This window comes from Corythoichthys intestinalis, chromosome 1, assembly GCF_030265065.1.
Source record: "Corythoichthys intestinalis isolate RoL2023-P3 chromosome 1, ASM3026506v1, whole genome shotgun sequence".
Taxonomy (NCBI): Eukaryota; Metazoa; Chordata; class Actinopteri; order Syngnathiformes; family Syngnathidae; genus Corythoichthys; species Corythoichthys intestinalis.
In genome coordinates, this window is record NC_080395.1 from 80533067 (window position 1) to 80557092 (window position 24026).

Consider the following 24026-nt stretch of genomic DNA (forward strand, 5'->3'; position numbering starts at 1 on the left):
GTCCATCTAGCCAGATGAGACGGGGGTAGCAACGAGGACATCCATCCAGCCAGGGGTCCGGACAGTCAGGAGGCTGCAGCTGAAAAAGGGGTGGGGGGAAAGGGGAGACCGGGTGACGAGTGATGAAGAGACTAGACAGATATTACCATATTACTAGATATTACCATTGGAAAATAGAAATTAAGTAAGACAAGTGGTACTGTAGGTAGAGTGAGAAAAAGGAGATAGAACTCAGTGGCTGTACTTCCCCCAGCATTATAGCTTCTAGTGCAGCTGTATCTGTTAATACCATACATTTAATTGATTTATGAATATATAGGGCAACTCCACCACCAGTTTTCTTTTCTCTATGTATTTTAATTCGTAATCATCCATAAGAAAATCAATACCTTTATCAATATTAAACCACGTTTCTGTGATCGCAATTATGCTGAAGGGGTGTGTAAATTGGTGCAGATAGTCTTTGGTAGAGCTGACATTTTTGTACATGCTTCTGCTGTTGAAATGTATAATTGACAGTTTTGCCCATTGAGTTGATATGATTTTCATACAGATCTTGTGTAAAAATAATCGCAATTGGTAACAGTAGAAGAAAAGAAATGATTGTCAGGATCACTTTCTATATTAGGGACTCTTTTGTTGGACTCGTTGGATTTAAAGGCCTCAAGTTCTATTTGTTTGTTCTGAAGGGTTCGCAGAAGTGGATCAATGTCGCTCTTATTCCTGAGTACAGTTCGTGTGTTTGATGTATCGTTCATAGTCATTGTATGCAGAGATGGTACCTGGTCTTGATAGGTATCAGTACTTTTCAAGCTCTTCAATATCTCGCACCATCAGCACTTTTGCTTCCTCAGGCGTTCCGTTCCATTTAATGTATATTTTACAATTGACTACCCACGTGTGTTGAATCTTGCGTTGCTTTTTAAGATACCTTGCCTTTTTGGCGATATCAGCATTCTTCCGTGTTAAGTGATCGTTCATATATACGTCGGTACCCTTCAACTTGCGACCTTGTTTCAGCAGCATTGTCTTGTTTTTTCGACTGATAAATCTCACGATGATGGCTGGCGGTCTGTCATTCCTCATCGGCATTGAGTGGCACGCCTCGATGTGCTCCAAGTCCAACGTTATTCCCTTGCTCCGAAGGTAAGATGCCACTTGTTGCTCCACCGAGTTTTCCTCCTGCTGGCTGGGTTCCCCGTCGTCCGTGGCCACCGCACGCGCATAAGTGCGCGGTCGGATCTTATAAATGACTTTCCAATATATGGATTTAAAATTAAGACGTTGCCGGTAAAATGTTGTCTGTAAAAGTTGTAAAGCAATAAAACAAACAACAAAAATGAATGAAATGAACAAAAAACATTTTTTGTAATGGGTAAAAAAAATATTTTTCAAAAAGATCATGTGACTAGTGTTGGGTTTTGTGTTGTTTTTTTCCTTAGTGTGACTTGTCTCTGTGATTACCCATTGATTTCACCTGTCGTGCCTGCACATAGTGAGTCCTCCTGTATTACCCAGCTGTTCCTCGTTGTCTCGTTACCCCTTGTCTGCATGTGTGTGTGTATAAAAGCACCCAGTTTCTTTTCAGTCCTTGTTGCGTCATTGTCAATGTAAGTGTCTATGTCAACGTCAAAGTCCATGTCAGGTTCTCATCAGCAGTATTCACGCCTATCCAAGCCCTTGTGTTCCAAGTGAGTTTTTGAAAAGCAGTCTTTTGTTAGTGACAGTTTTTGTTTGCCTCAGTGCCTTCTTTGGATTATCACAGCCTTTGTTTGTACTTTGTTTTTCGTTGGCTTTAATTAAATCATTTTTGCACCATTCATCTGCCTTGCCTACATTTCCCTGCATTTGGGTCCACCTTGCCCGCCCGCGCTCCCTGACAACTAGCACCTTAGAGACGGTCATTTGCTTTGCTAAGCCACCCCCAAAAAACACTGGAGGTCAGAAGAGGCAAGATGGATATACATCATTTTTTTCAAACCTAAGCTTTCAAAAGCGACAACAACTACTGAGCGAGAACCAAGAACTGAAGATGTGGACCATGAAACACCGGAGAGCATCGCCAAAATGGTGAGCGGAATTTCAGTTGGCTCCACTTCAGACGTTAACCCCCAAAAATGGAAACAAGGTAAAATAAAAATAAAAAGTTCATTTTCAACGTATTATTATAAATGATGTTCCTGGCTGAAATATTCAGCCAAAACAGATGCGGCGTCTACTTCTCCACGAGGTAAGACAGAAAAACGCACACACGCAGACGCACACACAGCTGGGATGCCTGTATGTACGAGCATGGGCTAAGCTACTATCGGAGCATATATCGTGTAAGTTGATTTTATTGCTGACACTCCGTTTCGGGGTCATCAACATTTTTGGCCCCTCTTGCCAGAAAAGTCAAACTCCACCTTATGGTTTTACCACGCGATACTTTTTACTTTGACTTGAGTAGATTTGTGATGAAACACAACTCTTACTCCACTACTTTGGGCTACACTAGTCATTACATTTTTCGTCTTTATTGTACATATTGACTTTATTCTCGCAAGAGGTGCCGACAGTGGCCGTCTCAGTTGTACCAATGAGACGTCGCAACAATAACCACATGACTCCATTATACGTTATAAGTAGCGGTAACAATGTTTGTTCTCCGCTAGAGGGCACTCATGCTCTGGGTGGTGATTCATCGTGTTGTTCTGGTCTGAATTTGAGGGTTTGTGTGTCATCTTTTTGGCCGGATAGGTTATAGTACAGTATGATAATGACAGTCCATCTACTAGTAGATGAAGTTGTGCTTTGAAAAAAATATATAACATTATTATTTTATTTTTTTTCATCAGACATTGTAAGCAGTTACTGACAAAGTTACTCCTTACTAGAGTATTCTTTTCAACGAATATTTTTTACTTGTACTTGAGGAATGTTTTGGATAACTACTTTTGCTTTTAACCACCTCAGGTCAGACCTCGAAAAACTCTTGAGTCTGGTCACTCGTACATCGAAGCGCCACTATTTTTGCTATTTGACTATCACTTCACCATTAGCAAATGGACTGGACGTTTGTCGCCGTCAATGACACAAAAACACGATCATTCAGAGGCAGCTCTGTGTGTTAATCTTGTCTGAACACAAAATTGGAATTGCCAGTGGGTCCAATGCGTGTCCATTGGCTCTTGATTCAACTCATCGTTGACCATAGCAAATTGAGCCAAGTCTTATCACCAAATTCACAACAACATTTGGAATGTCTTGCAGTCCTCTCCAGCATTTACCACCTACAATATATGCAAGCAGAAAGCTGTTGTGGTGAGAGTTAATACTGGCTCGGAATAAGACTGGTTTGGTTTAACAGAGGTCAGAGGGGGGGTTTGAATGACATGAGAAGGTAATCCCATGAAAACGGGAAGTGCGACTACAACAGTTGGCCGATATCCAACCTTATTCTGACCTACTAACGAGCACATGAAATCAACTAATTTTACAGATCAAAAATGTCATTTATTTACACACTGTGGTTATGATCTCCAATAACACTCCAAAGTCTATCTTTTTGTTCTTAGTATTTTACTCATTGCCTGCTATTGACAGCTGTAGACATCCAACTCATTTAAACTGGAAAGAATGGTTGTGAATGCTCATCTTTCAGTGTCATTGGCGACACTAGATATCCAATTCATTTTGACTGGAAGGGTTGGCAGTGGTCAGTCGCTGCTAGCCTCTCCTAGCCAAAATGGATATGGAGGTCTGGTGCCGTCAATGGCAACCATACGTTGTGTAAAAATGAGTGCCCTATATAGGATTAAAATTGCAAATCTTTTATTCAGGGTCAAGAAAATGAATGTTTAATAGTTAACACATTTTCTCTTTTTAAGAAATGAACTTCTGATGGAAGGGGGAAAAAAAAAGAGCAAAAGTCACTGACCATCCATGTCAAAGTGTTTCCAGATGTCGATGAACTGGGCGGTTGTGAGCTCGGCCAGGTGCAGGTGAGGTTGCCGAGTCTGGGCTGCCATCTCGTCTCTCCCCCGTGGATTGGATGCACTTGCACGCAGGGCCGGCCCAGGCCACTTAGGGGCCCTAAGCAAAATAATGCCAAGGGGCCCATATTTTTGGCCCACCATTTCGTCACAGAGTACTGTGAAACCCATACATGCAATCCAACCCATACGTCCACATTTTTTATATTAATCAGATTTTGTTGCACTGCATACTCAAACTTCTCACCCCAAACGATTGCCAGTACTTACAGTAGATGGCGCCAAACCTTTTTCTGATTGGCATACTACTTGATAATAATGAAATGACTATATCTACGCTCTCCAGTCCAAATGCATATTATGCCAATATTTCGTTTTACTACAATCAGCGGAAGCCGTACATTTGCCGTTGCCGACAGGTGACAGCTTGCTCCGCTTTACTTGATTCGCTCCAGGCTTTTGCCCTGCAGCTAATGGCAATTACCAGTACGACATATTGACCAGCTCTGCTGACAACAGCGTTCAAGTTGGAGTGTCTTGCACAACAACAACAACAACATCAACAACATGCTCAATTACCGCGAAACTGTTGTAGGGCTGAAGCTACAGAATATTTTAGTAGTCGATTAATTGATGGACTAGTCAGTTGGAATAATCGAGTAATCAGATAAGGAACATGAAAAATTAAAATACCTGAGCTCAGCCTCAAAGAGTATATATAAATATATATATATATATATATATGTAATATACATATATATATATATATATATATATATATATGTAATATATATATATATATGTAATATATAGATACATATATAAATATTTTTTTAAATGAGGATCTATGTACAACAAAAGAACAATTGGCTAACTTGCATAGAGAAAGTCAGCTAGCATATAAATGCTATAAAATGCTAAAGTTTTTTTCACAATGCTCTTAACAAATGGTTCAGACACATATTCCCACAAAAAACGGCTAAATATACCTATAAACTAAATTATGAATGCATTAAAAAACATTAGCTCAAACAAAAACTTAGCTTACGTTGGTGTTAACAGGGAGCAGTTGGATTCAGCCATGTAAAAAGAGGCAGACCAGAGGGCAGTGTATCCACCCTAATCAATAAAAGTAAATGCAAACACTTTCAAAATAAACCATGACAACGCCACTTTCATTAAACGAATACTCGAAGCAACAACATTTAATTCGAATGTTTTTTCTAATCGAATACTCGAGTTCATCGATTAATCGTTGCAGCACTATACTGTTGTTTCTTTTCTTCTCCGATTTTCTTCTTTCCTTTCTCTGCTCCAGAGGGATAAATTCTCTTCCACATATCCGTGCATCTATTTTCCAAGCAAGTTTGAGCACCAATCATCGCAAAGCAGGTTTAACGTCACTCCCCAGGTTGCCAGATTGTAATGACAAGAAAATGGATGTTTGCATAGATCAACGGCAATGCGCGCCACATTATTCACGATGCTCTATTAACAACGTATAAAATGAGGTTTCCAGATTGGGGCCCCGCCCCCGAGTGGTCAGGGGCCCTAAGCAGCTGCATAGTCTGCGTATATGCTGGGCCGGCCTTGATCCTATCCTATTGTTTAGCCACAACTGGATTCATTACCTTGTTACTTTTAATCCTTCACACAGCCGCTGGAAACAAATGTTTTATCCATCTGCAGGCGACCATCGTGATTTTACAGCACTATTTGGGTGTGTGTCTGCCTTAAGGCAAAACACTACCGCTTTTGTCCAACGGCGTCGCTGAAATTGACTAAAACTGAACAGTTTCCAAGTGTTGCCATTGACAGCACTTAAACCTCCACTCCATTTGAACTGGAAGGGCTGGAAGCGAACGAACGTATTCGCTGTCCCCCTCCTTGTTCAAATGGAGTGGATGTTTACTAGTGACAAACAGATTGAAATTCACAGACAAAAAAAATAAACTAAATGATTGTACACGTACATGACAAAGCAGTACTAACAATGCATTTGTAATTGCAATCATTTTCTGGGAGAAATTGAGCATTAACTGACAGAATTGCATGGGTGCCAATACTTTTGGCCAGCAGTGTACGTCGGCTCCTTCATTGATGATGTGAGTATGCGTTGTAAAGTGAATTAAAGTCGCTGCACATAGACTGTGAACATTCCTCACAATGCTTGGTGGAGAAACAGTTGTGTTGATGTCTTTTTGGGTCCGTTTTTTTTTTCCGATCGTACACAATCGTGATCTAGTTTTTATCGGCCATGACTGTTTGCTTGGATGACCAAACGTCCTCTTTGCCCGGACATGTCCACTTTTCACGTCCTGTCCGTTGCATCCGGCCTGATTTATAAATTTGTGAAAATGTCGGATTTTCATGATTTTTCACGGGAACAATTTGAGGAGAATCGCCTGCCTGCGTTGACGTGGCTCCTACTAGTAGTGTGAGAAGTAGTAGTTCTGAGAGACGTTTATGCTGTTGTATTGTGTGTCGATGTGCTGACTTTATGCAATAATATGGGCCATCAGTTGACCCTTTGCGGTGCGTTGCTGCCACCTGCTGGTCAGAATAATTCGCGGCATCTGTTTTTTTTTGTCACGGTTTTGCCCATAAGCTCATTCACTTTCACAGTGCGGTTGTCTAGCGGTAGCATTGACACTCGTGAATGCTTTCGGTTACGTTTCTGCCTCGGAAACAAATGTCTAAGTATTTTATGTGTATAATAACATATGGATGGGCAGTGTATGTATACCTAAGTGGTGAAGGGTCACATGTACAAAACTTCTTAAGTTGTGGTGTCTTGTAGAGGCCAGCCAATCGGAAGGCCACAGTGCATTGTGGGTTGAATCGTTATTTTGAGTGTACACTTATTGTAAACAACTGAGCAGTGAGAATCGTCTTTGCTTTCATCATTGTCTTTGATAAATGGGACACTCGTGTTGTTTGAAAGGCGATAATTCAGTACATTTATTTATTCCATGGACAGCACAGAGCTCTCCTTTGCTGCAGCAGTTATAAAGTACGAGGAGTCGGGTCAATGTGCGCATGGACTCATTTTTCCGTTCAAAATTAAGGCGATAAAAAAAGGGCAATTCAACAGAAAATTGCTCAGCTCTTTCAGAGAGAGGAAAGAATTGAAGAGGCTTATTTCATTAAATTTTGTTACATTTGTTAGATGGGGAGGTTCAGAACATCTTCCATGTCAATGTGCGATCTTCAAAATACATTCCATTTCACTGTAAGTCATTTGTATTTTTTGTGACATGATTATTTGACAAAAAATTTTCACAATTGTAATTCTATGTTCTTTCGGAGTTCAATTTTTGCATTTAGACGTGAGGAAATGAGGGAAAATAAAGAGATAGAGGTTGGGAGAGGTTGGGGTTTCTGCTATTTTATTAACTGTTACATTGAAAAATACAATTTTGAATGAAAATCAACTTCTCATGTTTACCTTGTGATAGGATGTGTAATGCAGTAGCCTAATGCATGTGTAATACCGTTTTATTTTTATGTGTGTAAAAAAAAAATTCTGGCTCCGTTCATGTCGGGGAGTTCCAGCAATGAATTCTAGCCACTTTCCCCTCTGGCGGTCACCCTAGTTAAGAGCCGTCATGGCGTCAACATCCTGAGAAGAAGCAGCACCTCCCATTTTACTGCGCTGGCAGCCTCAAATCAGCCTGACGTTGGTGACTGTCACATCATCCTCCACCAACAGCCTGTGGATATCTTGCAGATCATAACCATCATTCTCGTATTCCACCTCAAAGTCGTTGCCGACGGCCAAGCGGAAAATGTCGTCGCCGCACTCGATGGTCATCTGTAAAAGAATGCATGATTAGTCCAGCCGACGTGAGAAGAAGCTCCAACCACCTCAATTTTTTGTAATTTGATGGTGTGCCTAAAATGACATAATGACCTCAAAGTCGCTTCCGGCTGCGAAGGGGAAGGAGTCCTTTTTGACGATCTTGTTGACATACTTTCCATCAACATGACTCCCGATGCGGGTCAATAGCTCAAGGTCCCCATCTTTGAAATCAACTTCGATGCGCATCGGGGTGTCTTCACCGTGGCCCAAAGATAGGTGGACGATAAACCTGCAATACAGACAGGTAGTTCTTGTAACAGCGAACCTAACACAACGTGGGGGAATGGTGACAATTACTTGGTTGGGTTCGGCTTCACTTTTCCTTGGATGACGATGATGCAGCCAGCGTATAGACGCTCTTTGAACAGCACTTCGGAAACTTCCTGCACGCACACATAAAGGCAGCGTGAAATTGATATATCAGTCAAGCGCTAATCGCTATGGGCAACCTCCAGAACATGCCAACTACAACTCATACAATCGTCAACTCACCTGGTACACATCCACTTGGAGGTTGCAAGTGCCTTTAATGCCGTTGTACATAATCTCATCGCTATCTGGTATTGAAACAAACATCAACCAAGGTAGGACACATGAGATTTGACATTAAGATTTTAAGTGTGAGTGAGCACATTGCATATTAGGAAGCCATGAATCTTCCCAGCTAAATAATCAGCACACCATGTGATCCTGTGCTCCATCGGTAGACCACATTCAAGCTGCGTCCGCAACACGGTCACGTTTCACAGATGTATATGAGCGCAGAACACTTGCAGCCTCGGAGTCAGAAGTATGATAGTGCACAATTTGCCAACTAAGCAAATGTATTTGATTGATAGGCAGCTAATAATGATGCCTGAATCTCTCAGAATGGAAAAAGTATTAGTGGTACAAGTAGGCCTCTATTATCAATCGTATGCAAGCTCATTCTTAAAGTAGACGAAAGACTAACTGAACTATATGAGGGGCCGTACAAGACATTTTTCATTCTGGCCCTCACACACACATACATTCTCCATTCACATACATATTCACCCTCACACACATATATTCTCCTCTCACATTCATATATTATTCACTCTCCAAACTACGGCCCGCCTCCACATTCGGTCCGGCCCCCTGAACAATCAATTTCTTTTTTTTCCAATAGTGTTATTTATTTCCTGGCTTTTTTCTGTGAAGAACCCAGAGGGCTATTTGGTTATTATCTATTTAATTAATAGTGATAATATTATATTATGTTGAGGTAATTATCGAGGTTTGATTGATTAAATATTTGCTTGGTTGATTGAATATTTGCTTGTGCTCATACATACCATAAATACATAATGCCATATTTTTCTTACTTATATAACCAGTAAATGATTATTGCTTGCTATACCAGGTTGTAGTATAATGCTTAAGTGTTACAAAGGGTAAAAGGGGGTCGGGATGACAACTATTTTGCTTCATGGCCGCATCATTGCGTAACTAGACCTTCCGAGGCATCTTCAGCACCTGGCGTCTGGACTTCCGTCTAGACCTTCGAGGACAATTTTCCATCCATGGCCGCAGCGTTGCATAACTGAAGTGTCTGGATTACATAAGATCTTGCTTCCACATGTGTATTCACTTAGTTCCACCTACATGCACACACATATCCAATCGAAAACCACATGGGTGTCTCCAGCTTGCTCTCCCCTCCCTTAGGGCGACATCCATCTTTGTTTAGGACAAACCCCTAAATAAAATACCAAGGAGGATATTTTTCCTCGAGATCAATTTTGGTGACTCACGAGTCACATGTTGCTCTCCTTGGCCAAGAAAACTGAGTGTCTTCTCTCCTTATGTCTACCTAAAGATCTATTTTTGAACTTGACATATTATCTTTATTTTATATTATTAATTTTATTTACTTTTGTTCCGTGAAGAATCCAGAAAGGGTTATTTGATTGTGGCTTTCTGAAAAACAATTCATTTTTGCATTTAGGCACTCCTGCAATCGTCACACTTTTTCTGTTACAAACTGACCCGGCCCCTCATCAGAGAAGGGAAAAGTTATGTGGCTCTCACAGGAAAAAGTTTGAGAATCCCCTGCTCTAATCGAAAGCACAGTGTAGTATAGTTGGTGCACACCAACAGAAGGCGCCAACTCACCTTGGCATCGCTTGCAGATGTAACGTCTAAGGGAGGTGCAGGAGAGGTCGTTCAAGCGACCTCGACGTCCCCCCATCTCAACACAGTCTTCATTTTGGAGGTTAGGCTCACCTGCATCCCAGAGCCTGCACAGAAGTACCTTTCATACCGAGATCCTGCTATAAAACAACCTTTCGGCAGCTGCTCTGAAGCTCATCCCTAGTTGAGCATCAGTCGCATTTACAAATCAAGTGCAAAAAAAAAAAACAAAAAACAAAATCAATACATGAAATTATCCTTAAAAATATATAGTTAAAAAATATATATATATGATTTTGCTCAGTAAGAAGATTTTTTTTGTAATGATCACGTGTGTTTCTTAGATGGACTTTTAGATGGAATTTTGTAAACCAGTGAAAAAATAATGGATATATGGGAATCAGTTTCTCATTTATGCCTCGTTTCACTGTAATGCTGTAATGCATGTGTGAAACCTTTCATTCATTCCATTTCTGAGCCGCTTATCCTCAAGAGGGTCACGGCTGGAGCCAATCCCAGATAACTGTGGGCGGTAGACGGGGTACGCGCTGAATCGGTTACCAGCCAATTGCAAGGCATAAGGAGACGAACAACCATTAGGCGGGGTACGCGCTGAATCGGTTACCAGCCAATTGCAGGGCACAAGGAGACGAACAACCATTCGCGCGCACACACTCGTACCTAGGGACAATTTAGTGTGGTCGATTAGCCTACCATGCATGTTTTTGGGATGTGGGGAAACTGGAGTACCCGAAGAAAACCCAAGCAGGCATGGGCAGAACATGCAAACTCCACACAGGAAGGCCAGAGCGTTTTTCAAAAAACCCTTGATCCCAGGACTGTGAGGCCGACGTGCTAACCACTGTGTGTGTGTGAAACCTGTTGTGTTTTATTGTGTGCTCTATTTAAAACTGTGCGAAAAGCACAACCCCCCCCCCCCCCCCCCCCCCAAAAAAAAAGGGCTCCGTGCCTACCCTTATGTCAGGGAGTTCCGGCAAGATATTCTACGCCGTTAACACACACGCGCGTAACGTAAACGTTGAAGGACTGTGATTGGTCCGCTCTTTTTCCGGTTCAGCACAACACCGCCGCCATTTTCAAACATTCGCACACGTCTTCTGTGTTGCCCACGCGTCAACATTTGTTGTTCAGTATTGATTAGCTGCAGCTGCAAATACACTCTTTTCGGTTGCGCAAAATTGTTCAAGCCCACACCTCCTCTAGTGGCATGGTGGTGAGTTACAGAGCAAAGTGTTCCCGTGACGCAGAAGTTCAAGTGCGCAATGACGGCGTAGGGCAGGCTTCACTAAATCCGGACCTCGGTGCCACTTTTCCTGTCGTGTTTTCCATGTCTCCCTCCTCCAACACACCTGAATCAATATAATCAGGATCATTATCAGGCTTCTGGAGAGGTTGCTGATGACATAATCATTTGATTCAGGTGTGTTAGGGGAGAGAGACGTGGAAAACACGACAGGAAAAGTGGCACCGGGGTCCGGTAGTGTTGTATCGGTCGCGAATGATTCGTTCTTTTTGAACGAATTGTTTGGGTGAACGAGACCGAACTAATCACCATCTGCACTGATTCGTTCTATGAAGTTGGTATTTGTTCACTGCGTGGGAGGGCGTTGAGCAAGCGGCAGCGTCTTCTGACATCGCACACGACCAATCAGACGCCAGCCTCATCGCGGGCAGGGGAGGGACCGGAAACAGAATCAGGGCGTATGTCACTCACTTCCACGTGTGGCCAATAAGCAGCCAGCGTGCAGGCAAGGGGGCAAGACTGAGTTTTGTCACTTCCCGTTCAGTGACTCGGTCCTCCGGTTCCTGACCTAGCTTGCTGCTAACGTGACTTTCCAGTAATGACTATGCGGTGAACGAATCAAAAAATGAAAGGAAAGGACTTTGTCACATATTTGTTAACGTGGAGCCTATCAAATGCAGCTCAAAAAGACAAAAACACCACACAAATCTAGCGAGCATGGTTCAGTGTACTACTTTTCTCAACAGACTCGGGACTACCTATTACGACATACTATCAAATTTACAGTAATTTAAAACACGGGTAGCTACGAGGCAAGCAAAAGCTGAGCTGCGGTCGCGTGACGGCAATGAAGGGGGCAAAGAACTGTCACTATATGGAGGCTTCATGGCAGCGATATTTACCTCATATGTGCACAGAAAAAAAGAATAGTATGATCACCATAATACTGATTTGCAATGAAACGGTATACACATGTCCATTTTTTCCAAGTGTTTTATTTTTTTTTTCCCATGTCAGGTGTTGGTTGGTTTGACAAATTATGTCAATCCGTCCATCATGTGCTACTCAAGCGCCCCACAACAACGCACATGGACACGGGAGATGTCGCAATATGTCTACATTTTTCTTAACAGACTAATGAGAGTAGAAAGGCGATATCGTAAAGAGCAAACAATTATTTCTCGTCAGCATTTGACAATCTGAGATGCGGGGACGACAGGGGAGCTGACCGGATTATTTTATTTATTAATACCAGTGCAAAACGTCAATACGATCACCATAATACTGATTTGCAATGAAACTGTATATACATGTCATTTTTTTCCGAGTGTTTTATTTTTTTCCCCCGTGTCAGGTGTTGGTTGGTTTGACAAATTATGTCAATCCGTCCATCATGCACTACTCAAGCGCCCCAAAACAACGCACGCGGACACGGGAGATGTCGCAATATGTCTACATTTTTCTTAACAGACTAATAAGGGTAGAAAGGCGACATCGTAAAGGGCAAACAACCATTTCTCGTCAGCATTTGACGATCTGAGATGCGGGGACGACAGGGGAGCTGACCGGATTATTTTATTTATTAATACCAGTGCAAAAATTCAGTACGATCATCTTAATACTGATTTGCAATTAAACTGTCAAATATCAAAATGCAGTATTGTCTTTATTTCAGAGCAGCACATTCGAAAACTAGCTATTTACACTTATAGTTTTAACAATAGTGACTAAAAATAATAGTGATGAGCATGAAAACAAAAATACAACAGAGTGAGAGGTAAATATGTGTTGGTCGATCCATTTAGAAATTAAACTTTCGATTTATTTTTATTTTCGTGACAGCAAGCATGCTGCGTTGGCTGGTAGCAGGCTAGCAGCAGCATTGTATATGTGATCGAGAACATGCTAAAGAAAGTCCGTGCGCCCCCGACCCCAAACCCCCACTCCTCCCACAAAAGGAAAATGTTTAACCGTGTCCTAAATCGAAATGCAAGCACGAGCCATGATTTTGAGCCCATAGAACTAGGACAGACGACGCGGAAGTTCTCCCTCGCTTTTGCAGCAGCGGGTGGGAGGGAGACGAGGCTGTCTGTGAAAGCAGAATGATATTGCCTGTCACTCATTACTGAAACTACGACGAGTGGTCAATGTGCAAGAGAGGGAGGGACCAAGAATGTCACTTCCCGTTCAGTTATACTGCGAAGCGGTCTTTGGTGATTCGTTCGGCAACGTCACTTCCCGTTCAGTAACCGAACGATTCATTTGGACGGGGAGGGAGATGAGGGGGGCGAACGATTCGTTGAACGATTCGTTTGAACGAATCTTTTTACTGAACGATCCGGAATGGATTCGTTTACTCAAGTGAACGACAGATCCCGTCACTAGGGTCCGGATTTAGTGAACCCTGGCGTAGGGCCTACGGCGTCGCTCCGCTGTCACCGGAACGCAGAAGCATAAATCAGCCTTGACTAGAACCATTCTTCTTAACAAAACGGCCTGTCAAAAAACATTTCAGAAATTCTTTTTAACTAAACGGCCTGTTAAAAAGCAGATACGCTGAGGGATGTTATTTTGATCGATTCTGATTCGGTTGTGCTTTACCAATCATCTTATTGATAATAGCAGTCGCCACATAAGGCTGTTCAGTTCCCTATAAAGCAAAGAAGAAGCACTTTTCCTTGGGTGCAGCTGTCATTTTGGGTGTTATAGTGATGAGTGAGTAGGAAGTACCCAAATTTTACGTGTCTACATTACGCTTTCCTTATACTGCTTACGCTAGTTCTGATTTCAAAGGAGTTCCGTCAATCCACTTCCACGGGTATGGGCTCTTCAGGCCGATCCAGTAGTCAAAGCCATCGAGTTGTTCTTTCAACCAGTCCTGAAACAAATTGCATCAGTACTAAAGGGCACGAGAGACACTTAGTGAAAGGCCGCTCACCCTCTCCGCGCTGCTCCGGATTATCAGCAGGTGCCCCCCATTGGATGAACAGTAGCGTTTGGCATCATCCCAAGATTTAGAGTCATTGGCAAAGCAGTAACTATGTTGGTTGTTGAGCCGCCAGGGTGCCTGACAGCCCTCAGCAGACTTGGGCCGTCGAGTAGGCGATACAACCTTCTTATCAGGGCCCGTAAGAGGAGGGCCCGTAGCACGAGGGCCCGTAGTAGGAGCGACCGTAACAGGAGCTACCGTAACAGGAGGGCCCGTAGGAGGACGGCCCGTAGCAGGAGCGACCGTAGCAGGAGCGACCGTAACAGGAGGGCCCGTAACAGGAACGCCCGTAGCAGGATGGCCCGTAGCAGGAGCGACCGTAAGAGGAGGGCCCGTAGCAGGAGCGACCGTAACAGGAGGGCCCGTAACAGGAGGGCCCGTAGGAGGAGCGACCGTAGCAGGAGCGACCGTAGCAGGAGCGACCGTAACAGGAGGGCCCGTAGCAGGAGCGACCGTAGCAGGAGCGACCGTAGCAGGAGCGACCGTAACAGGAGGGCCCGTAACAGGAACGCCCGTAGCAGGATGGCCCGTAGCAGGAGCGACCGTAAGAGGAGGGCCCGTAGCAGGAGCGACCGTAACAGGAGCGACCGTAACAGGAGGGCCCGTAACAGGAGGGCCCGTAACAGGAGGGCCCGTAGGAGGAGCGACCGTAGCAGGAGCGACCGTAACAGGAGGGCGCGTAACAGGAGGGCGCGTAACAGGAGGGCGCGTAGCAGGAGGGCGCGTAGCAGGAGGGCTCGTAGGCCCGCAGCAGCGTCCTAAGGGCGTCAAGAAAAATATTCAAATAATATTTGATGATAGCAGTATTCAAAAAATTCAAAGAAAAGAAGAGCAAAACCGTTCATAATAAGTCTTTAAATAATAATGAAATCATTTTTCTAGTGGACCCTCTGCCCGTTTCACTTTTTCCTGTGATGTGATAATTTCACCACAGACCCCAGTCTCACCACCCAGCAGACGAGTGAGCTACCTGAAGGTGCTATTTTTAGCCTCCGCAATTGAGCGACGTTACGGTGACGTCAACTTCATGAAAAGACAAAAGCCCTCCGGGTCAGAAGAAAAAGAAAGAAGAGACCATAAACGTGAAGAAAAACAGAGGTTTGTTGTGATGATTTTTTTTCAACAGCATAAGCACGTAGACTTAGCGCAACTGCAAGCTAGCGGTTATTCACATAGAGTTTATATGACTTAGTGCTAAAGAAAGATTATACTGTATCATTAGCCAGGCTGTTGTTTTAGAAATATTTTCAGTATTCAGCCAGCTGTTGATTAGTTTCAGTTAAATTTACTCCCCCTCCAATTTTTGAGAAATTTGGACAAAGTCTATGGGGGACCCAAATTGTCTTGCTTACTTTCATGTGATGTGAACCACTTTTACCTTGTGTGAAATTTTGCCTTTCAAATAAATTTGCCTTGCCTAAAAAAGTGGCAAGGTTAATTATACAAATACACCATAAAATATGCATTAATAATTTCAAAGTTCTGTGGTATGGGGGACTAAAAGTGCCATGGATTTAAATGCAAACATTTGTTTTTAAATGTGTCATTAATTCATTAAAATGGCGATCACGTTCATGTAAAAAAAAAAAAAAAATTCAATAGGTATTTATTTGCTGTCTTATTTTATTTAATTCATTATTATTGAATAGTCCTGTGTAGTTGCAGTGCTTCAAGAATGTATTTTCTTTCAACTACGCCCATCAAAGATAGTGACCGGGTCCAATAGACAGGTACAGTAGGCTGCAAGACTTTAGGCGCTATCATGCTGGTTTGACAATGAGCAGCTATTTGACAAATATAATGTAAGATTCCACTTTCTTCTCTAGATGCTCTTCTGAAATATTTTCCTTCTGCCTCTGTACATTCTGGGCCATCTTTTACAGCGAACTTATCCACATCAGCACCAAGTCCAAGCCCACCAAGTCCAGGAAAGAAGTGCCCTTCCAAAACAACTGTCATATGAAAGTGCAATAGATGCTTTTGCATCAGTGAAGACAAGGTGAGTAAGGTTATAGGTCGAGGTGAAAAAAAGTTGCATTTTAAAGTGTTCGGTTTGTCTTTATATAGGTTTGTGTTGGTGGGGGGTGTTAATCATATTGTAACAACAATTGTAAAAGTCATCAAGATTGTGTTCAACTGCAGGTTTTTTGTTGTTGTTTGTTTTCCCTTCGGTCATTAAAAGTTCAATTATCCCTCCCCTTCCAGCACCTCAACCTATATGTATTCATGATCCAGATCAATTGAGATCACAGACAATGGTTTTGGAGCTAAGTTTCTGTTGTGTTGAAGCACATGTCTTTTGGACATTCTCTTCCTACGTTTGATACATTATGACAAAACACACACACAGGCACCACATACAAAATTATCCATCTCGCAATGTGAAACAAAACACCTGGAATGTGAAAAGTTGCATTGAAAACCTCAGTCCATGTAGAACTGTAACATATATGTATTTATTTTTTATTTTTTAATGTTAATTTTATTTATATATGAAAAAATACAATTATACATTAATACAAATCTATTGGGTTTATTGATAATTTATTGATTAAAAAAATCATTAAGATTATAATGGAATTAAAAAAAAGTAGATATTTATTTATATCATAGGTAAATACTATGACCCTTTAGTATAAAACTAAAACTAACCAAAACTAAACTACAAGAGTATTTAACTGCCATTAGTCAATATTTAGTATTATATATTTAGTGTTATTATATTTAGTAATAATAATACTACTAATAATATAGTATTATATAATACTATAAAATTAAATTAAAAAATAAATTATTATGAATTTATTAAATTTATTATTATTAAGTTATTAAAATTATTATAATAAAATTTAATAGTAATATTTAGTGTTATTTTTTTAATTCATAATAATTTTAATAGTTTTAAAATAGTTATATATATACATTTGTATTAATGTATAATTTTGGTTCGTTTAGCTTACTACTGACAACAACAGAAGTGCGCTTATTCTTAACTGGGAGGACTGGCTATGGATTCTCACGTTTCTGTGCCAATGACGGTGCTAGACGTCCAATCCATTTGCAGCCTTCCAAGGCAAAACGAAGTGAATTTCCAAGGCAAACCGAAGTGAATGTTTCAGGTTTTCAGTCAGTGGCGGTCAGTGAGTTAAATGAGTGGTATATCAATGCTTAAAGTCAGTCGTTAGTTTTAAATAGGCTTTACTACACCCTTTTTTCAAAAGTTCACAGTCGGATCAGAAAGTGTCTCAAAACCGCGGATGTATTATGTATTGTTTCCATTGTTTCAAATGAGACTGACAGTTTGCTTAATATGTCTAGTAATCTGACAAGTATACATTTCCCCGAGGTGGGGCCAATAAAATGCCCTTTTATATTGATCCCCTAATGATCTGAAGAAACAAATCCAGTCCCAACAACGTTTGCAGTGAACCTTGAAGTCAAATAAAAACGTGAACTCACCAAGCGAAGCCCAAATGCCAAGCACGGTCAACGCTTGGAAAAGGAGCGATTGTGCCTTCTTCATCTCTCAGGTCCAGATAGAAGATCAGCCAGATAAACTTCAGAGGAGAATTTAATACGACGCAAGCCTCTTTCGCTCTGTGACAGACACACAAGCTTGACTACGTCACGCACGCACGCACGCACGCACGTCCAACGACACAAAGGCTGGAGGATGACGCTCTAAAGAACTCGTGCATCAAAAGAAAACAAACATACAAACAAAGAAGAATTCGTGCATCAAACACGTCTCAACGTCACGTGGAACATTTGGAAATTAGGGTCGTACTAGTGATGGAGAAACCTTAGCTTTCTGAAGCAGTAAATATATATCAAGCAACGTGTCGAAATGGTTCATTCAGTGTTATGAAGCATTTGCCACGAATCAGTGTGGTGAGTCACGACAGACGACACTGCTTCACCGCTGCTTTCTGTACCGCTGAAGCAAATGTGTTGAGATGGTTCCGTGCTACGAGGCATTTGACACAATTCAGTGTGGTGACATCTTCTGGACAAAAATATATTGAATTTTCATCTAACCAAATGACCAAGTGTCATCTGAACAATGAAACCTGTGGGTGGTATGGTGGTTATATACTATGTCTGATGTGCGAGCAGTAGTGGGTTTGACCACTAGCCTGAAATGTATTCTTTATTCTTCCCCCAGATTAATAAAAAAAAAATAATAATAATAATAATAATAATGAAAACAAACAAACAAAAAAAAGCTGTTGTGTTACTTTTAAATGAAATACGCAAATGCTTGTGCAATAGGGAACTCTTGATGGTAGGTGTATAGAATGCTAGTGACACTGGGATGGGGATTTGGGTGATTCACACATTTTTATTTAAAAACAGAATCATCTCAGCAGCATTTGGTTTCAGCCGGTTCCTCTTTTTGCTAATGACCTCTCCAGCTTTTGAGAATATTCTCTCACATGGCACGAACAAATATACAAACTGACAGATAGACAAACAAACACAAAAACTGACAAACAGACAGACACAAAAACAAACACAAAAACTAAATTGTGTGTGTGTGTGGGGGGGGATGCGTGGGTGTGTGTGTGCGTGTACTATGGCGAGAGGCTGACGTGACTGACCTGAAAAGAAACTGCTTTTCTGTACTGTTTCTCTTTTTTATTTACCAGCTTTCAATTTAACATGTTTAACAATTGTACATGCAGTCTAAACATTAAGTATATGAAAATGTCTTGTAAACAATAAGAATTCAAGTTTGAACATTTATAACAGCTAGTATGACTTGAACAACATTATACAAATCAATACGACGACTGTGCAAACATGTCATTGTAACACAAATGACATACGACTTGAACAGTACACTTCAAACAGACAACTTATTGTTCATGGCTGATGTGACATTATTACTTTTTGCTTTTTACTTCAATGTTTCTGTGTTTTTTTCTTCTTCTTTTTTTCAGAGCATTTTTTTAAATACATGCACGCACACATGCACCCCCACCACAGAGACACACACGCTAAAGCTATATTGCTCTTATGCCAATGAAGCGTTTAAGATTTTATGATGGCAGTAATGACACAGAATAAAGCAAGCACATACAGAAAAATAGCGGTGGCCATTAAATGGTGATATTATAAGCCCCACTGTTGGATTATAATTTATGGTGAATGCTTTACCATCATAAAAGCTGTCAAAGAAATCACACACACACACACAGATACAAAATAACGCGACATACTAATTGCTAGATGCAGTCGGTGCCCAATCCACTCATTAAGTTCAGCCGTTTTGACAAGGTTAGAGCCGCTATCAGACTCCCATCACGTTCATTTGTAGCGTTAGCCGCTAGCGGCAGCCAGTAGAAAGCAATAGAAGCACTCTCTCATGAAATCGTGAAGAAAGCGGGTGAAAGCCCGCCTGGAGGCCGCCAAGAGTCTACTTAATGTCGGGTGAAAGTTTGGCTAAGCTCCCTTAAGCCCGACTCCATCACGTTTGCTTGTAGCATTAGCCGCTAGCGTTAGTCTACTGGGCTGCTGTTTGCTTGATTTCCTGATAACCACGTGACTTCACATGTAAACACACTGACTGCTTTCTTAAAGGGGAACGAACGTAGCCGAACAACACGGCGTCAAAGCGGGATGAAAAGACTATATTTACTTGTTTTATTAAATGACCAAATTTACCGACATGGTCAAAATTACGTCGGTCATCGTGAAGAATTTTGTTAACGGTCAATTTTTGGTAAACCGCCTGGCTCTGCGGAAAACTCATTTGGGTACAATGCAACAGGTATTTGGATCTGTCAGGACATCTGGTATTGAATGAAAGAGCTACTGTTCGTCTATGTACTGCCCAAAAATTACGTCTTTATGGTACAACAGACGTTATGGCCAACACATATCAAGGGGACGCCGCGTCCCCAATTTTACTACGCAGAGTGTAAAGAGTTCATTCTTGGATAATTGTGAAAAAGTGATCATCCGGGATGGAGGATCGAGCCGCTACTCCTCCGCATTGTGAGGAGCCAGCTGAGGGGGTTCGGCCATCTGGTTTGGATGCGTCCAGGAGGCTTCGCTGAATGTAAGCCAATGTGGAGCTTTGCTCTCATACAAGAAATATATTTAAGGAACTTTTCCAGCGTTATTTCGTTGTGTAAATGCATTTATAATAATCACAAAAATATGTAGACTATTTAAACATTTAGAAAGATGCGGATTTTTTTTTCTGCCAGCTCGAAGAGATTAAAATAAATGTCAAATCCACCGATAGAACAGACACACAAATATAAAAGATATAAATGTTTATTGAATATGCATCTAACGGTATTGTTTAACTGAAAATTCATTGCAAAAGAGAGGCTTTAATTTTTTTTATTATTCATTGTCACAAATGTGATCACACAGAACGCAACCATGCATCTCATCCCCGCATTTCCTTCTTCTCCTGAGTCCTCCCAAATATAACATAAAATTGACGGCGGGGGGGTCAGGCTCTGGGCCTGCAAATCAAGTGAATTGATCAGGCTCGGGCGGGGTTGGGCTGGATTTTTTTAGGCCCAATCTAACCTCTACTCTGACGATGTTCAAAGGACATACATATTCATACAGTCAATGGGACTAAACATATATCACCCTGCTTTATGTGGTAATGCACGATAAATTATTTCTTACACTTAACGTACCAAATCTTATTTTATTGTCCTGACAGCAGACTTTATTTCTTTTCATGTACATAAGTAAACTGGCATATTGACGCATTCACAAATCACACGATCTGTAATTCGCTGCCAACAGACCAGTCGCGCTCTACTCGCTGGAGCGGTGTTGGATTTCGCGGTGAGGGTGGCTTTTAATTCTTCATAACTCCGCATTACTATCGCGCATTCCTCCTCCGTGAAGTAAGGTGCCCGTGCCATCGTCACAAGTAGTTTTTGACTCTGGTCTCCGCCCCCTTTTATGTGAACGCGCAGTAACTCTGATTGGGTTGACATAGGTTCGACTAATCAACCTCATAACTAGCGTCGTAGCACTGATTGACCACAAACTAGATAACCAGGTTTCGTCAACTCCGGTTAGCCGCTGGTAAGCAGGATTACTTCAGTACAGTACAGTACAGTACAGGCCACTGGCATTCACAAAGTCACGATCAAAATCAGTGACGTGCGGTGAGGTTCATGGTTGGTGAGGCACTGACTCCTTTAGTGTCCGATTTCCAAATATATAAACCAAAAACGGTAGCTTATTCAATTGGCTACTGGTTATTTCATATCTCATCAGCATTCTTCACAAAACACGCACACACGGTACATATTATCGATACGTAAAAGTAAGAAAATAGCATGCATTTGCTCTACACCCTCAATGTGTTGGTCGTCGCAATTCTATAATTCATGCAACATAAATGAGAGTAAAGAGTGGTGTACAAAACCACAGAATTCAATTCTGACCTTTAGTGAAATATTCAGTTGTTTTTAAAACTTTTAATTCTGATACTTTAATCAATTTATTACAGATTGCTAAACAAAAAGTGTGAAAAAAAAACAAAGAATATTTTATTTAAGGCCAAAATTTAGTTTTTAAATATTCTATTGTATTTTTCTTGGTCTAAGCTCTTTTTTTTTTTTTTTTTAATTTTTTTTTTTTTTTTATAAGATTGAAATGAAAACTGTTTGTGGTCTTGCGCCTGTCCTTCACCACAAAAACCGGCGTTACTTTGGAAGGGCATAGGTTTGGTCTCAACATTCGTAGGGACGATATAACAGCATAACCTGCATGTAGGTACACTTTTTGCTGGGGACGGGACATTAATTAGACCAAACAGATTGGATGAAGGGGGCAAAGGGCCACATTTCTCATGTATATGAACCTAATTAATTAATAGGCAAAATGATCAATGCAAAATAAATCCTTATCTTCTGATAATAACTTTTACGTGCATTGGTTCAGATGATACACTGTTCGATTCAAAGGTTTAGTTATTGTTGGGTAAAGAGACATACTATACATTATACATTATACATAATGAATCAATATTAAAATCTCCACAGATGAAGAATTTTTTTTTGCTTAATAGTGGAAAACAATTGGCTCATCCATTCAGTGAAGGACTCAATACATGAACCTCGTGATTGATAGATTCAACTGACAATTATATTTTTCTTTTTTTCATTGTAGATCTCTATTGTCAAACATTCCAAGTGTTCTTGACATATCTATTCAATTCAATTTTATTCGTATAGCCCTAAATCACAACAAGGTTGTCTCAAAGGGCTTTGCAGAGGCAATGTGATACACAATCAGAAACAGCAAATGAAGCAATAAAGATGAATACATACATTTCGAATCCTGGGCATCCCCCATCCGTAGACCCTCCATGTCGGCAAGGAAAAACTCCAAAAACTCCAGAGTCTTTGGGGAAAAAATGAGAAACCTTGGGAAGTACCACAGTGAGGAGAGATCCACTCCCAGGACAGATAGGCAGGAAGCACCAGGACTGGAATTAGCAGGCGAAGTTACAGTCCGTAAAGATACATTGGAGTAAAGGAACAAGAAGAGGTCCATCTAGCCAGATGAGACGGGGGTGTGACTTGTCTCTGTGATTTCACCTGTCGTGCCTGCACATAGTGAGTCCTCCTGTATTACCTAGCTGTTCCTCGTTGTCTCGTTACCCCTTGTCTGCATGTGTGTGTGTATAAAAGCACCCAGTTTCTTTTCAGTCCTTGTTGCGTCATTGTCAATGTAAGTGTCTATGTCAACGTCAAAGTCCATGTCAGGTTCTCATCAGCAGTATTCACGCCTATCCAAGCCCTTGTGTTCCAAGTGAGTTTTTGAAAAGCAGTCTTTTGTTAGTGACAGTTTTTGTTTGCCTCAGTGCCTTCTTTGGATTATCACAGCCTTTGTTTGTACTTTGTTTTTCGTTGGCTTTAATTAAATCATTTTTGCACCATTCATCTGCCTCGCCTACATTTCCCTGCATTTGGGTCCACCTTGCCCGCCCGCGCTCCCTGACAACTAGCACCTTAGAGACGGTCATTTGCTTTGCTAAGCCCCCCCCAAAAAACACTTGAGGTCAGAAGAGGCAAGATGGATATACATCATTTTTTCAAACCTAAGCTTTCAAAAGCGACAACAACTACTGAGCGAGAACCAAGAACTGAAGATGTGGACCATGAAACACCGGAGAGCATCGCCAAAATGGTGAGCGGAATTTCAGTTGGCTCCACTTCAGACGTTAACCCCCAAAAATGGAAACAAGGTAAAAAAAAAAAAAGTTCATTTTCAACGTATTATTATAAATTATGTTCCTGGCTGGAAATAGCCAAAACAGATGTGGCGTCTACTTCTCCACGAGGTAAGACAGAAAAACGCACACGCTCACACACGCAGACACACACACAGCTGGGGTGCCTGTATGTACGAGCATGGGCTAAGCTACTATCGGAGCATATATCGTGTAAGTTGATTTTATTGCTGACACTGCGTTTCGGGGTCATCAACATTTTTGGCCCCTCTTGCCAGAAAAGTCAAACTCCACCTTATGGTTTTACCACGCGATACTTTTTACTTTGACTTGAGTAGATTTGTGATGAAACACAACTCTTACGCCACTACTTTGGGCTACACTAGAGTCATTACATTTTTCGTCTTTATTGTACATATTGACTTTATTCTCGCCAGAGGTGCCGACAGTGGCCGTCTCAGTTGTACCAATGAGACGTCGCAACAATAACCACCTGACTCCATTATACGTTATAAGTAGCGGTAACAATGTTTGTTCTCCGCTAGAGGGCACTCATGCTC

At 41.4% G+C, this 24026-nt stretch overlaps 1 protein-coding gene and 1 long non-coding RNA gene across 9 annotated transcripts in view; one reads left to right on the plus strand and one right to left on the minus strand.

Moving 5' to 3' along the window:
* Window positions 1-753, plus strand: part of LOC130920287 (uncharacterized) — a 9998-nt gene extending 9245 nt beyond the window's left edge. For all 8 annotated transcript variants that reach the window (XR_009064137.1, XR_009064133.1, XR_009064135.1 and 5 more), the window contains one exon: window positions 1-753. This exon is cut by the window's left edge and continues 2972 nt beyond it. This is a non-coding gene — a long non-coding RNA (uncharacterized LOC130920287).
* Window positions 754-7346: 6593 nt separating this feature from the next.
* LOC130920279 (collectin-12-like) lies at window positions 7347-17870 on the minus strand. The gene is made up of 8 exons (XM_057843377.1): window positions 17703-17870; window positions 14193-15001; window positions 14029-14132; window positions 9973-10097; window positions 8329-8393; window positions 8134-8219; window positions 7888-8065; window positions 7347-7788 (listed from the first exon to the last, which is right to left on the minus strand). Exons 1-8 carry the CDS (start codon window positions 17764-17766, stop codon window positions 7639-7641), a joined length of 1581 nt encoding a protein of 526 aa, XP_057699360.1. The 5' UTR covers window positions 17767-17870; the 3' UTR covers window positions 7347-7638.
* Between the last annotated feature and the right edge of the window lie 6156 nt (window positions 17871-24026).

Bases quoted from the DNA above. Each gene is read 5' to 3' on its own strand.
- LOC130920279 (XM_057843377.1), bottom strand. From the start codon at position 17,766: ATGAAGAAGGCACAATCGCTCCTTTTCCAAGCGTTGACCGTGCTTGGC. The intron at 15,002-17,702 runs GTGAGTTCACGT...TGACGCCCTTAG, and splicing joins TGGCATTTGGGCTTCGCTTG to GACGCTGCTGCGGGCCTACG. The intron at 10,098-14,028 runs GTAAGCAGTATA...ACTTCTGTGCAG, and splicing joins CCTTTGAAATCAGAACTAGC to GCTCTGGGATGCAGGTGAGC.